Below are 16,295 nucleotides of genomic sequence, written 5' to 3' on the forward strand. Positions count from 1 at the left end.
TTAGACGTCCAACATCTTTTCTAACTCAATTCACAAGACTCTCAAAACCATTGACACAAATATATATATATATATATATATATATATATATATATATATATATATATAACTAAGGCTAGAGTGACACAATTAGGCCAAGCCCACTTCTCCAAACAATGGGATTTTTAGGCCACTCCACGAAATTCAACAACCTTGGGTTCCGAACCACTCAACGAAACCAAACCAAATATGATCGCCTAAAAATGTACCATGTACAACTAATCCTCATCACCTCTAGAATGCGTATGGTCCCCCATCACGGATATACCAAGCAGGACCATAGGCATAAACTCATCGTGCAGGCAGTGATCACCCATCGCGGGTATACCAAGCATGATCACCTCTGAATACATATGGTCCCCCCATCACGAATATACCAAGCAGGACCATCCATGTACCACAACTACGTGGTGCAATCTCATCATCACACATTACACATAATTATATGCATACATGTTATCGATTCCACATATCAACCAACATCAAGTCAGATGGAGCACAACACAAGGAATTCCCTCAATTACTATGTCCACTAAAAATCTAATAAGGTAACTAACTCATCTCTTGCCTTCCATCTCCATCTCATGCTAGGTAGAATGCCAAGTTCAAATAGATATACAGTTGGTAATCATATCCAAATAATTATCAAACAATAATTAACTACCATAATCGTCATAACATTCATCATAATTATCGTTCACATTATTAAAAAGATAATCAAACATATATATATATATATATATATATATCACAAACATCATTAAAACACAAGCCAAATCATAGTTAATTACCATAGGTTTATGGCTAAGTATATAAAATTCACATTTCAATAGAAATCACATTCTAAAACCAACTCACATTTTCATACTAGTAAACATGCATATTATTTCTCAACTATGCAATCAACATCGTAAGGTTCTATGCCTATGCTTCGTAACCTTCTTTCTCTATCCTTTAATAAACCAACCTAAAGTTAATGGTTTTCAAAACACTATCGCTTCACTCTTGCCACTACCCCTTTTTGACATGTATAAGCGGCAAATATATATATATATATATATATATATATAAGAGAAATTGGTTCGTTTACCATTGATTTGAATATAAATACTCGTAAACAATCTAAACTCTTAAACCCCAACCAAACACACTCAAATAAGCACAAAATTAACAAGGATGTTATTTCAACTAGAATTCCCTTCTAGGTCTAGATGCTTGGTAACGAAAGAAGCATTTCATAAATCAAATGTCACATATCAGAAAATTTGACTTTTCCCAAAAATTCTCAAATTTCACAAGAATGAAGATTTCAACAAGTAGAGTAAACTTTAAACCTGCGGCTAGGGCCAATTTGGCCTGAAAACATCCCAAACTGGCCATGAACCACCGGAACCCTAAGGTGGGTGTTCTTCAATTCGACTTCATCGGTGTTCTTACGCCCTAACCACCAGTTGGGTCTTGTTCCTGGGTCCAAGGAAAGTTGATTAAGGGTGATGGTGCATGGTGATACTCACCGAAATGACGAATCGCCATCGAGAACTCCCGGGTTCTCCGGTGGAGTTCTACCTGAATTAGACCTTAAAAACCCTTGATTTTTGGTGGAGATGGAAGGAGGAAGATAGATGAGTAGGTTGCAGGTGATGAATGGGTGCAAAACGCCTGAAAAATGAAAGATTTTGGCCTGAAATTGGTCGGGTCGAAAACCCTCTTTTTTTTTTTTTTTTTTTTTTTTTTTTTTTATGTGGGTGCACGGGTTGACAAATGAGGGCGGAGAACTTTTTCTCTCCTCTCCTTATTCCTTCTTTTTCTAATCCCCTTGCCGGTTCCCTTAACCCCATTTATATAATTGGGCCTTTTACCCTCTAGTGGAAAATTAAATAATTCCCACAATCTATGGTTTCACAACTTCAAACGTCCGTAACTATACTGTTATAATTCGGACTCGCAAACGGTTTTCGCCTATGCACTCGTGGCTTCGAGACCTATTTGAAAACGTTACTTGTGACCTCAAAAGGTCAACGAGTAAATAATAATTTTCCAAACTTCACTCTTCGTAACTAGTTTATTTGAAATCTAATTCCAAATAAATTAATATAAATTCTCGAAAAATAAATAAAATCTCAATAATACAAATACGTAGATTATAACAGTGAAATCCGGAAACGGGATTTCACAATTACTCTGGTCATTTACTCTGTGTAGATTTACAACCAAAACATAAACATCCCACTAATCAAATACAATTCTCAAGCACAAGTTTAACCAGAGAAACCAAGAAAACTAACTTATTTTCTCATAATCATCCTATTTTCCCAGAAAATTGAAAATTTCCATGGAAAAATCAAGAAAACGAAAAAGAAATACCCAATTAAACAAGCAAAATTAAAGATCTATAGAGATCAAGATCGAACCTGGAGATGTAGCGGCTACGGAAGAAAATTGAAATTGAACCTGAAGATGCAACGGCTACGGGAGAAGATCAAGATAGAACCTGGAGATGTAGCTACTACGAGAGAGGATGAGGATAGGATGAGGAAGAAGGCTAGGGGAAAAGGCAGCAGCAGAGAAGAGAAGATAGAATTTTAGGGTTTGTTGATGGTGTAAATATTGAAAAAGATAAAGGGCATTTTTGTCTTAAAATGTTATAATTTTGTGTTCCACGGATGTGGAACCAGTCGTTCCAGGGGGTGAGGTGGAATGAAAAATCAGCCAAAACTCGTTCCCTAGGACAGCGCGTTCCACGATTTTTGGTGCACCAAACATGGGACATAACGTCTCGTCCCACTGCATTCTGTCTCGTCCCATGTACCAAATGATACCTTATGGAAATGGTGTACCTAATTTGCAAATAATGGATTTACAAGTTCATCCAATAGTGAAACGAATTGGAGCACTTTTGAGGGGATACATACAAAGAAAATAAATAAACTAGATACAACAAGGTTAAATAGTTTTGTCTATGTCCAATCCAATGCAAGGATCATGATTCATGAATAAGAAGAATTTAGTCTATCATCCAAATCCTCCTTATTATGATTATACGCTTATTTCTTTTTAAATATTGAACTTTTTAGACGTATATAATTTGTGTATTCTTCTACTTCTATTTTTTCATTTTATCATTCTTTTATTATCCATACAAGTATATATTTTTTTAGGTGTAAATAGACACTTATTTACAAGATATATAATTAATTTACATAAATCTGTCTATGTGCTAGACCCTTACCCACTGCCTGACTAACGCCTAACGATTTTTAGAACCTTAGTAATAACTTATATGAAGTTGTGCTACAACTCGAAAATTAGGTGGAACGCGTGTAGTGCAGATTCAAAACTCTCTAATGGGTTAGATGTGATCTCGAGGGAGTAACATAAAACCACAACAAAAAGGATACGGAAAGTTGACAGGCTTGGCGCCTAGTGAGTAAATGAGTTATATACGAAACAAACTTTGATTATTATCATGTGAATGTGATGACAAAAATGGATTAGGATCCTAACCGAATTTTTTTTGTGGGAATCTGAATGATTAATCAATCGTGTCCGTTTATAGTATATTTTTTAGCAAGAAATTCATTTAAATTTTTTATTTAAAATTAAATGTAAACAATACTTAATGAAAATTGACTGCACAATGTTCGATGAACGAACACCATTGATTGATCAACCAAATTCGCACAAAGAGAATCCGAAGAGGATCCTTATTCGACAGTAATAAACGCATGAAATATGGAGCCGTTTAAGTTGCTATATTTGTCCAAGAAAGGATTGTTAACAGCTTGCCAAACTGGGCTTTTGAAATCCGATTTTATCATAAATCCAATTGCAAGATAGATAGGAGTCCAACTTCATATAAGCCCTTGTATGTTTTATTCTTTCATCGATCTCGGGCTCTTTTTACTTTCACATTTTCACACATCCTCACATGTAGTAAATTTTCAAGCTAAATTCGTTGACAACACAATTTGGATAACGTGGAGCACATGTAACCTTTTGGGCTTCAGACATAAGAAACTTGAGGATTCACTATAAATTAATTAACAATATAAAGAATAACTTAACCTTTTATAAACGCTTGTAAACTTTTTTCTTTCAGAAATGTAAAACTCTTTTACTTTTATATTTTCAAAAAAAATTTAATAATAATAATCCACAACGCACAGGGGTGGGCGTTGAAATTTTGGGAATAGCAGACCTGAACGCGAAAGTTTTTTTTTTTTTTTTTTTTTTTTTTTTTTTTGAGAACAAGGAAAGTGCATTCTAGGGCACAAAGGCCAAAGAGAAGACAAGAGAGCCTACGAAGAGGCAAACAACAAACAGGAGAAAGCAAGGAAGGCAGTGAAAGGAGTTTGTTGTCGAATTTGCAAACCCATACACATGACAAAAGCAAACGTCCATTCATTTCATGTTGGCACGATTCCACATATGAATGAAAAGATTTCACGCAAGCAAACAGTTGCGCTGTGATGCATGCAAAGGAATTGGACTCGATCCGGATCTATTTTGTGGAGTTCCTATGAATCATTACATTTTAGTCATTCATCGTATATCGTGAGATTAGAAATTATTTAATTTTTTTATTTAAAATTAAACACAAATAGTATTTGACGAAAATTGATTTCACGATATACGATGAACGGCTAGGATGTGGGGATCCCTAGGATCCCCACAAATTGGATCTGGAGAGAATCATTTTCGAGTATTTATCAAATATAACCAAAAATTAACTTTTAATTTCAAAAATGTAATTTTTTATAAAATAAAAAAAAATCAAATATATTCAAAATTTCACTTAAATAGACACAAATATCCTCAAATTTAACAATTAAATAAATTAAAAGCTTTCTAGCTACTGTCGCCTCAAGCTCCGGTCCAACTTCACCTTCGCTTCTACACTCCACCACCACAACCCTTTCCACTTCGACCCCTTCATCACCAACATTGAGCGCCGCCATGATTACTGTAAGTGGGAGCAGAAGAAATTCAATCATGCCTTCAACGCCTTTTTTCTTACTAATATCATTTTTAGTTTTAAATATAAAAATAGTTTTTAAAGTTAATCCACATGTCATTATATGATTGTATTTGTGAGACTCACGTGGCTCCACATCATCACACTAATAGAGCAATTGACAGATTTTTCACAAAAAAACTAAAATGATCACGATGGACAAATTCAAAGAAAGACTAAAATGATTCACGATAGACAAATTCAAGAACACTATTATTGATTAGCATTAATTGTTAAGAACCAAATTAAGGAGTTATATCAATGTCACGAATCATTTTGGCGAAAAAAACCTTTAATTTATTTGATTGTTAAATTTGAGGGTATTTGTGTTTATTTAGGTGAAATTTTAGATATATTTGAAAGATTTTATAAAAAGTGACATTTTTGAAATTAAGGGTTAATTTTTGGCTATATTTGACAAATACTCATCATTTTCATCATGCAACTACCTATTTTGGATTGGAATTTAACTTAGCTTCTCACCCGATATATGAGGAGGAGTTTTTTTTTAATACGGAGTAACATTTTTTTCTCTTTAAATTCTCTCCCCCTACTTCTCATCCTCTCAAATTTTCTTTTTTTATCTTTCTATTTCTATAAAAAAGTCAACACAAGATGTTAACACTAAAACATAATCGTTCAAATGAGAAGAGACTGGAGGGGAGAGAGATTTAGAAGGAAGAGAATCCTACTCCCTTTAATATGTCTTGTTATTGGTTTACGAAACTTCTTGTTTATGATCAAAACCGTTCATATTATAAATCACTTTAGAAGATCATCTCTACAAAAAATTAATAAAAAATGAGATGAGATCGTTTAGTCATGAACTAGATAAGAATAAATAGTTCGGTACAATAAAAGCATTACAAACCGTCTATTTATTTGCTACAGTTGATTGACTAAACAACCTTATTTTATGATTTTTTTTCCATAGATTATCTTTACAAAGTAATTTATAATTGAACAATTCTAATAAAAAACACGAAACTATCTAGATCAGTAACAAAACATCTTGAGAGGAACTCCCTCCTCAATCTTAAGAAGCCAAATTTTCACCTTTTGAAATATTCAATTGTTCATCTATTTTATTTCATAGTTATGCTAGTGACAATCGTTTATGCACCCGTTTGTGAGTCTTATCATTTGTTGATCCAATATATGGTCCACTTACCTCATTGGTGGACAGACCCAGATGCTTGTAGACAACGAGTTTAACTCTCTCCTTTTTCCTAAGTGCCTTAAAGTCATGTTTGATATTTCATTTGAAAAGCCAAAATTGCTTTCAATAGCTAAGAAACGCTTTTGATTGCGTTTAGAATAAACAAACTTGTAAATGCTTTTGACTGATACAAGTACTTTATGAAAAAGCACCTTTCAATTTTAACAAACTTTTATCGTGCTTCTAATAATAATATTTCTAATAAAAGCGCTTATTAGCATATAAACCTTCTAAAATGTAATACCAATTATGCCCAAACCCTTTTAACATATTAATTGAGTCCTTGCAAGTGACCCTCTACTACAGTGGTGGAGAGGAGTGTTGTCATTTCATCACACATGAGTTAGAATCATGTCGGCTTCCTAATCTAACAGTTAACCTAACAAATCTATCGTTTGGCAAAAAAAAAAATATTGATTCCTTACTTGCATCCAACCCTAATAATCACCTACACAAAAAATTTTAAAGTAATGCGGAAAATGAAATGCTCCAGATATCTTAACCGATGCAATGGTTAGAACTTGATTTTTGTTTTTTTAAACAATGATCTAACCGGTAAAATATCATAGTGTGCACCGTAGAATATCCTCACCTACACCAGAAAGATTTACATAAAATGAGTTGTCATCATGTAGTGGCTCCTATCTAGTAATGCATTACTGTGTAAATTTTTCTTTACATAACAAGATATTATTAAATAAAAAAAGACACGTAATAATAAACTCGTTTTATACAAATTGTTCTCCACACTCCATCTACACGCCCTACATTAACATTTAACATCACTTTTTTGTCTTCTCCGAGTGTACCCGAAAACTTTCATCAACCCACCTGACCTGACCTATTCAAATTGGTCCAATTGGCCACTGCCCCTCACAGAAGTGGTCCATTTGGACTCCATTTATATTCTTATCTTATGCCTTTCAATTCACTTTTTCTTAAAGTTATCAATTCAGCAGGAGTCGTGTTTGAGAAACCACTATTTGGATTTCTAAGTATCAGTCATTGTATTATGTGATTTATAAAAAATAGTCTAAAAAGATGATTTTTTTTAGTATTTTTTTATTTAACGATTTCAAAATAATTGTCATTAACCATCCTTAATGTTGTATTTAAACACTAAAATAATATTTGTATTTAAACACCAGCAAATCATAACCAGGCCATGCCACAAGAATTGTTTACTCAACAACCATATGTGTCAATCTCATTACTATTACTTTAATTGATCATGTTTTAATTAGTCCACCATGATTAGAAAAATACCCTTCAAAATCCTTATCTGGTTCACTGATTCAGATAGCCAACCATAAAACTTCTCTGTATTTGCCTTAATTAATCACCCCCAAAATTCAGGCTAATATATAAATATTGAATAATGTTAGGGAGATCAAATTTTTAAATCAAATTATTTGTTACTAATAGAAAATAAACACGTTAATTAACACTTAAGTAATAAGTCAATCATCAACATTCACATCATTTGATTTACAAAATTTGATTTATAATTTTGGTCTCCCTATCATTATCAAATATTTATTTATTAGATAAAGACGAATTTAAATCATATTATTGCTACTTACCCCGCTCCTCTCACCTTTAATGTAGATAATATCGTTTGTTAAAAAAAGAATTAGCAAGAGGTTCTATCTTCAAACCAATGCATAATTTTAAGAAGGTAGTGTTATTCACACGCCCATTTTTAATTATCACACATATCTTTCAATTTTCAGTCGCTAGATCAAATAAATTAAAACAAATTAATGACAAAAAATTAATAAAAATGTGTGAGAGGTAAAAATAAGTATTTTAATAACATTTTCCTTCTAATAACGTCACCGGTCAATTGAATATTTTCCACGTGTTAAAAATTATCCAAACTATCTAATATATTTGTGTATATGATGTCACTAGTTACATGAAAGTTTCCTTTCCATAACAACCGTAAGGCCTTTAATTACTCCACCAAATTCTACACCAATAGAAGCAGCCCACATCACCAACTTCCAAACTTGCGACTGCAAAATGACCCTTATGCCCAAAATCACAACACGTGGCAAAACCCAATTCGTGAAATACCGCGACTGCAGTAAATTCCCGAATAAGCACCCGCAGAGATTCCAAAAGCGAAAAGGTGGGAAAAGCGGCGAAAGCGTTGATAAAAGCAATGAGCAATGACATGGAGAAGCAGAAGAGCGCTTCGTGACTCGTAGAGGCAAAAACCCAATTGCAAAACCTCCGATTGGGGATTCGCTTTTCCCGGGAATCGCATTCCAGCGAAACCCAATTGGGCAATTTGGGTTCCCATTCCTCTATTAAAACCCTACTCGCATCTGATTCTGTCGGCCATCGTTTTTGTTTCAATCATCTCAGCCATGGTGGCCGATAGCAAGTCCAAATCCGACATTTCTTTCGCCGGAACTTTTGCAAGCAGCGCCTTCTCCGCCTGTTTTGCTGAGGTAATCAATCAAATGAACTCTGATCGGTGATCACGTTATTTTCTATGCGAAATTGAATCGATACGGATTTTTGTGTTTGGATCCTGTGGACTGTTTTTTTTATATCAACAGTCAAATGAGAGATGAAACTCATGTCCTAAATTGTGATGAATTTTATATTGGCGTATCGGATATGTTGAGTTCATGATTCTGCTATCTGGGTTTTTGGTTGTTCCCAGAAATTGCGCTTAAAATTTTGAAAAAATATGTAGCTGTTTTGGAAATTTTGAAAAAATATGTAGCTGTTTTGGTTTTGCTGTATAATGTGTTGATAATTAACATTTTAAGGTTAGTTTTTCGTGTAATTAGGTGACCCGGTGCCGCACTTGAATCTTAATTAGTTTGTTGTGATCAGACCTTCCTGTTTATACACACAATTGAGTATGAGGAGACAATTGATTGTGATGTCTTCCAACTGTTTGTTTCGAAGAGTCTGTTAAGTTTGACGTTCTTTTGATTAACTTGGTGCAGATTTGTACTATTCCGTTGGACACGGCTAAAGTCAGGCTTCAACTCCAGAAGAAAGCTGTTGCAGGTGATGGAGTGGCCTTACCTAAATACAGGGGTATGCTGGGCACAGTTGCTACCATAGCCAGGGAAGAAGGTCTGACGGCACTCTGGAAAGGAATTATACCTGGATTGCATCGTCAATGCCTATATGGAGGTTTAAGAATTGGGTTGTATGATCCTGTACGTCCCGATTCTTATTTTTTAGAAAACGCAAACTTATTGTGAAATTTTCTTTTTAGTGTATGTGATATCTGTGCTTTCTGATGTCTAATACATATAAATTGTATGCTTTACAGATCAAGTCCTTCTATTGCGGAGGCAGTGACTTTGTTGGTGATGTTCCTTTAACAAAGAAAATACTTGCTGCCTTAACAACTGGTAAGCATGGTTGTGGTTGCTTTTCGATTTACCTTTCGTTTCTGCTGGTTTTGTGGAATAAAAGTAGTCTTGTGCGCTGTATCTGCATTACTGTCTGTAGTATCCTAGTGGTGTCATATTATAGTTTGGCTGGAAGTCCATAGTTGTTTTAATCTTTTTTTCTTTCTAAGATGGAAAGATAGGCAGTAAGACCTGTGTGTTGCCTTTTTTGATATGTAAGTGGGTCCTTGTTAATTTTGGATTTACATTTGACTTTTCAAACTTGCTTTTTTGATAAAAAAAAAATAGGTGCTTTAGCAATCACAGTGGCAAATCCAACTGATCTTGTGAAAGTTAGACTTCAAGCTGAAGGAAAATTACCACCTGGTGCACCAAGGCGTTATTCGGGATCACTGAATGCGTATTCCACCATTGTGAGACAGGTTGAACATCTATCCTAGAAATTTAAGATAAAAAGGAGGGGATGGCATTCAAATATATATAATTTTTTCTTTCTGACTTTTTAAACTTGGGTCACATCTGAAAAATTAGGAGGGAGTTGGGGCACTCTGGACTGGGATCGGACCCAACATTGCACGTAATTCTATTATTAATGCTGCCGAACTAGCCAGTTATGATCAAGTGAAGGAGGTAAGCTCACTAACAGTCTTATTTTGTTCTTTTGGAGCAGCATTCTTTACACTTATCTTAATGTGTATACATTTCAATGCAGACACTTCTAAAACTTCCAGGGTTCTCGGATAATGTTGTCACTCATCTTCTTTCTGGTCTGGGGGCTGGTTTCTTTGCTGTCTGTATTGGCTCACCAGTTGATGTGGTAATTTATCTACATTCAAATGTGAAATCTATCTGATTGGTCTCTAGTTAAGTATATCTGGTATCTAGCGCATACTATGTTTGCTTACATGTTCTGGCAGCAAGTGAATTGATGATCTTATTAACTCAGGATAAGAGCATGTGGCACATGTGTATTTGCCGGAAGGCATCCATCATATTTATTAGTTCTTATGGAGAATGCAAACAGTTAGTTCTTACCATTTCTTTTCATGTTCTCATCCTATACTTTTATATGATATGAAACTCTTTTTCAAGCTCTGATCAATTAAAGATGTAAATTAGTCTTGTATCTGTTATGCAAGCACATTTATTATTGACTAGTTGATTTATGTCCTTTTTTAGCTACGCATGGACTCAATAAGTGGTCGCTCTTTTCTTTTTGTCAAAATGGTTTACCTATTTTCATGTACTGATTGAGCTGCATTTTTTATTCTCATTGCATCATACAACCTCATATTTAATTTATTTTTTATTGTTCATCTTTTCTCAGGTTAAGTCAAGGATGATGGGAGATTCTGCTTACAAAAACACGATGGATTGCTTCCTCAAAACTCTGAAGAATGATGTACAAATTAATTTCTTCCAATACCTTCTAGCCTATTCTTAATTTACACTTTAAAATTGCTTTAATAAGTTAAGAAGTTATGCAAATCAAGTATAAGTGTATTTGCATTCAGAGGTAAAGCAAATTAGCTTGTGGGTGAGAGTCGTGAGATGTAGAATCTAAAGCCAGTCAGAATTCTAGTTATTGATTGAAACAAATTATGCAGTTGGTTTCTGTAGTTGCGATGTGAAATATCTAAAGGCATTTAAGCATTAGTGTATTTGCATTGTGTAATCTACTTGCAGACTGAATAGGGTGCTAACTGCCACAACCCAACACTAACTTCCAACTTTAGTTAATTGAAGAGACTCATCAAAAGATACTGGTTATTAACGGCATTCAATGTTTTACAGGGACCTTTGGCCTTTTACAAGGGCTTCATCCCAAATTTTGGACGGCTAGGATCGTGGAATGTCATCATGTTTCTAACCCTTGAGCAGGTACATTTTGCAACTCCTCCACTTTCCTGTTCTTCACCATTTCGTGTTTTTGGTCTTTGCATGCACTTGCCACTCCCTGTGTCAACAGCTGTGGGGGCTGCAGCATAGATAACGTAGCTATGTATTTGGAAAACAGTCTTGTAGCCAGTTAATCTTTAGATTTCTTGATTGTCTTCAGTAACTATCCTGAATTAGTTTCTCATCTTTTATTTCTCGTGGCAGGTTAAGAAGGTTGTGAGAAATATAGAGTCATCGTGAGCTTAACGAGGATCGAGGTCGCGAGGATCAAGGACAATGTGGGGTTTTTTAGGGGTTGTAGCATCTGCAGCAACTGATAGTTGTTTTAGAGAATAATAAGGCCTAGATTAAACATTTTTAGTGGCATTTTTTTTGCTAACTGAGGAGAAGGTTCCTCTTCCTCCCAAGAAAAACATGTATTCGAAACTATGAAGTTTTACAAATAATGATAATTTGTTTTCTGGACAATCTTATCTCTCTTGTCGTACTCATGACTTTTGGTTTTAATATTCTTAATGTTATTTTTCAATTCCTCCAAAATAAGAGATTGAATTTCTTATTCCGTTTGGGAACCATTTCTGTTTTGATTCTCCATATTTTGTGAACACAAGAATACTTTGTGTTCGAATCCGTCTCCTTGTTTTGATTCTAATTAAACACAAGAATACTTTGTGTTCAAATCTGATTCCTTGTTTTGATTCTAATTATCGATTACCATATGTGTGCTTGTGTTTAAAATCGGAATCAAACAAGGCTTAATCATGAGTACGTCTCTCTCATCACTTAATTGGAATGACATAGCTAATCCAGTCTCACGTTTTATTTAATTTTTAAGTTCTCTCATGATTGAACAATGCATTCACGATATCTTAACAAAAATTTTTCGTTATGTTAAAAATTTTGTAGTTCAGATAAGAGTATTTGCTTTTGCATCTGAGATCCCAAATTCAATCAAGCTAACCACGTGAGACGTCCTCCAACAACGAACTTTGTTTTTTTTTGTTCTTTCCAAATAGAGCATTTGCCCTTAATTTTTTTTGTACAGTAGTCCAAAAGCCCACACCGGCCCTCAAGTCGGTCAGCCCATTAACTGTTACCAACCCAAAACCCAGTAAACGAGTTCCCTTCTTCTTCGTGCTCCAAATCTCGGCCGAAATCCACCCGCCATTTAACAAAATTTCAGAATTCCTTCTTCTTCTTCCGCCAATTTTCTCCCATTTTAGCTCAGGTACTCCTTAATTTCCGTTTTCATTAATTTTTCACACATCTTAACATCTAATCAATTTCAATCGGATTTTATTAGGGCTTGCGGCGGTAACTGAATATTATTTACCCTTTTCAGACTTGACCGCTCGATGGTTGCGATCGCCGACGACGTCGTATGGACGACTTGCCGGTTAGTGTATTTGCTCCCCACGATCAGTGCAAAGAAATTTGGTTCAGATTTGTGTATTAATTGGGCACACTTCGATTGCAATGCCAACTTCGTTAGCTATGACCCCAAATAGTTGCATTCGGAATTGGATTCCATGGAACCAAACAGAGATTTTATGCTGCAAATTCCAATATTTAGGTTCACCTGCTTAGTTTATTTCCTGCTTGATACAGAGTCTGAAGAGAACATGTGAACATTCAACATGTTGGTGTTATTATTTTTGTGGCACCTGAACCTTTTAGGTTAGTTTATCGGAGTTGAGAATTTTTTCGGGTTAACCTTCGTTTTTTTGGGTGACATTCTGCCTGTGTGGTTTCTGTGTTTGGTTCTTGGAACTTAGAAATACCTTGTGGCTGCTTACCTTTAGATTCGTGTATCGCTTGTCTAGGTTTGTGGATAAAACTATAGTCTTTGCGCCTTCTCGTGTCTATTTGTTATCAATCTTCCAGAATTTCCTTAATTTGAGTCATAGAAGTGAGAAACAAAAACACTAATATCAAACCAAATTTTTGTCAATCTAATTTTATTTTTCAACTCCAGACATTTGCATCCTTAGTTATACATCATTTTTCATCCATATGTAAGTGCGTAATACACTCATTTGAATAACCCCATCACGAGGACTTGTTATTTTCAATTCATCTACAGGAGGAGAAGATATTTGGTCTCGTAATTGGAGTCTGAAGTTGGAAATTTTAGCATGCTATAGTAAGTCGCAAACTTTATACATCCAAGGAAGAGGGTAACAGTAGGGTGAAAGATGCTGATCCGGCTTAAGAGTCTTACACCAACAGAGGGTGCTGCAGGGGCAAAACACTTGCCAGCAGAGACTGTGACCGTTGCATGCCCTGACCACCTTGTACTTGCTGATCTTCCTGTGGCAAAGGGCATTGGTGCAGTAACCACCACTACTCTTGTCAAGAATGTAGGCCGCAGGTCCCGTCGCCAGCTTGGAGAACGCGTCCACTTTTGTGTTAGCTGTGATTTTCCAATTGCTATCTATGGACGCCTGGTATTGACCGAGTAAACCTGTTTTTCCACATGTGTTAGTTGCTTTTACTTTTAAATTTCATGTCTTGGTGTTATTTTAGCTTCATATATTTTGCCCTTGGAAACTCTGAAATTTATACCAGAAGTCAAGTGTTGAATTGCATGATATAAACTTCATATATATTAACTAGCCTGTGTTCTTGCAGAGCCCTTGTGAGCATGCTTTTTGTCTGGATTGTGCTAGGAGTTACTCAATATGCTATCTGTAAGCTTTCTTAACTTTACATGCTCAGACTAGTGCATCAATCTGTTATCTACAAACTTGTTCCTTTTCTTTCGCCCAGTGAAGGAGCGGAAGGATTTTCTTGGGCTTGTAGTGTTGTAGAATTTCGGCATAACACCCAACGAGCATTTTGACTTTTGCATGTGTACTTCTATTATTTAGAAGAGTGCTCATCTAAGGGACTTAAATTGAGGGATATTGCACTTTAGGGCTAAATTTGCATCAATAAATCATTGATTACCACCAAGTATTGGAATTAGTTGATGAGTCATTTGAACATCTAACTTTCATGATTTATGTTACACAGTTGCGACGAACGCATCCAGAAGATTCAGACAATCAAAATGATGGAGGGGATCTTCATTTGTGCAGCCCCTCACTGTCTGAAATCTTTTCTGAAGAGGGGTGAATTTGAATCTCATATCCATGAGAGCCATGCTTACCTTCTTCAGCCATTTGCAGGCAAAATGGATGGAAATGAATCAGAATCTCAGAATTCCAAACAATGTACAGTATCTGAATCCACAGCTCGAGCTCCACCAAGGCCATTAGTTTCTCCTGGTTCAAATTCTCAGCTCTATGATCGTGAGGACAAAGCTCGGCTTCAACAGACTAGAGAACAATCACTTCCAAGGCCAGTCATGCAGCCCAACCCAGCCCCAGATTTTGGGCAAGTCCAGAGTAACCCTCCAGACCCCAGTCGCCCCCCAGGCTTTGACAGGCCTGCTCCCCTCAGTCTCTTCCATCAACAAAGCTATGATTCAATGGGTGCCCCAATGCAGGAATCTGGCCAATTTTCTGATAAGCAGCAAGGAATTTTATCTGAGACTCCCTTTTCTGAATATCCACCCATGCATTCCATTCCACCCCCTAATTATGCAATGCCTGTTAATTCCAATCAAGTGCGGATGCCTCTTCCATTTGGCCTTCCCTTTCTAGTTGATGGATCCCAGCAAGTTTATGGTGCTCCCTATGAGGAGATGGCACGACAGGATTCCGCCCCAGATGTTGGACCAGAACAGGGGTCATTACTGGGTTTCCCCCCTGGTTCGGTAGGTAAAATGAACTTTCCAGCTAGTTATCCACACTCTTGGAATGCAGGACAAGCTGGTGCTCCTTTTGAAGCTGCAGCAGGGGGTCAAGGAAATGCAGATAGTTTCTCTAACTCTGCAGAGCCTCAAGGACAAACTGCATTTTATCAAGGAGAATATGGACGGAATCCTGGTGGTATGCCCTTCAATTCTCCGCAAATGAGCAACACCGCAATGGAACAAGTGCAGGGTGGTAATATCATGGATCCCAGGGACGGCAAGGGTGTTTTAGCAGCACAGCCAATGTCACTTCCTCCGCCACCTCCACCCCCACCTCACATGTCACAACTCAAACGTAAGTTTTATCAAGGCGATACAGGATGAGATGGACAGGGCTAGATCCGGAAACATGACCACCCCATGATGGCTGTTGATGGCCAAGTCTAGAACAGATTAATATTTGTAATTTTCCTCTTTTTTCCCTCCCTGTAACTCGTTGCTTGGTGGCATTATTGGTCCAAGGTTCTCTCTGAGTGTTGTTTTTCCCTGGCTCAGGTCTTTACATTTTGTTCTTTCTTTTTTTTTTTTTTTTTCCAATAGTTTGCACCAGTCGAAATTAATGAAGATGGCTTTTCGCAATGGCCATAAGATAAATGACTTTGGAGAAAATGAAAGAGTGAGGCAACTATATGTGGGGAAATTGGTGAAAGCCATCATTTCAGCAACTAAGAAGCCATCATTTGTCAAATGAATCCCAGTTGCCGAAATGATGACGATGACCACTGAAAAGCTGTAGCAGGGATGGTGAGTACAAGCAAGATGTTTTCCACTGTTGCAGTTTTCATTCGACATGATTCGAAGACAACGTAACAACCTCGTGTTACCATTTCTTCTGGTAACTGCAATTTAGGCATGGGAGAAAATGGTGTGTTCACATAGGAATGTGCAACTAACAAGACATGCTGTGAGTTTTGGCCTTCTCCAAGCTTCTTGCGAACG

At 36.2% G+C, this 16,295-nt stretch overlaps 2 protein-coding genes across 3 annotated transcripts; both read left to right on the forward strand.

The window, feature by feature from the left end:
• Window positions 1–8,440: 8,440 nt before the first annotated feature.
• LOC137722954 (mitochondrial uncoupling protein 1) lies at window positions 8,441–12,025 on the forward strand. Its single transcript, XM_068462087.2, has 9 exons — window positions 8,441–8,731; window positions 9,242–9,460; window positions 9,577–9,658; window positions 9,947–10,080; window positions 10,190–10,288; window positions 10,371–10,475; window positions 10,986–11,060; window positions 11,453–11,539; window positions 11,762–12,025. Exons 1-9 carry the CDS (start codon window positions 8,648–8,650, stop codon window positions 11,795–11,797), a joined length of 921 nt encoding a protein of 306 aa, XP_068318188.1. The 5' UTR covers window positions 8,441–8,647; the 3' UTR covers window positions 11,798–12,025.
• A 593-nt stretch (window positions 12,026–12,618) lies between these two features.
• LOC137723162 (E3 ubiquitin-protein ligase HAKAI homolog) lies at window positions 12,619–15,858 on the forward strand. Of its 2 annotated transcripts, none has more exons than XM_068462336.2 (5): window positions 12,619–12,785; window positions 12,861–12,953; window positions 13,641–14,004; window positions 14,189–14,247; window positions 14,573–15,858. In XM_068462336.2, the coding sequence occupies exons 3-5, from the start codon at window positions 13,753–13,755 to the stop codon at window positions 15,678–15,680; spliced, it is 1,419 nt and encodes a 472-aa protein (XP_068318437.1). In that variant the 5' UTR covers window positions 12,619–12,785; window positions 12,861–12,953; window positions 13,641–13,752; the 3' UTR covers window positions 15,681–15,858. The 2 variants fall into 2 exon arrangements, with proteins under 2 accessions (XP_068318437.1, XP_068318438.1); XM_068462337.2 differs by having other exon boundaries at window positions 12,684–12,785; window positions 12,900–12,953.
• Window positions 15,859–16,295: the final 437 nt, after the last annotated feature.

Source organism: Pyrus communis, chromosome 4, assembly GCF_041283825.1.
Source record: "Pyrus communis isolate YQ-2024b chromosome 4, ASM4128382v1, whole genome shotgun sequence".
NCBI lineage: Eukaryota > Viridiplantae > Streptophyta > Magnoliopsida > Rosales > Rosaceae > Pyrus > Pyrus communis.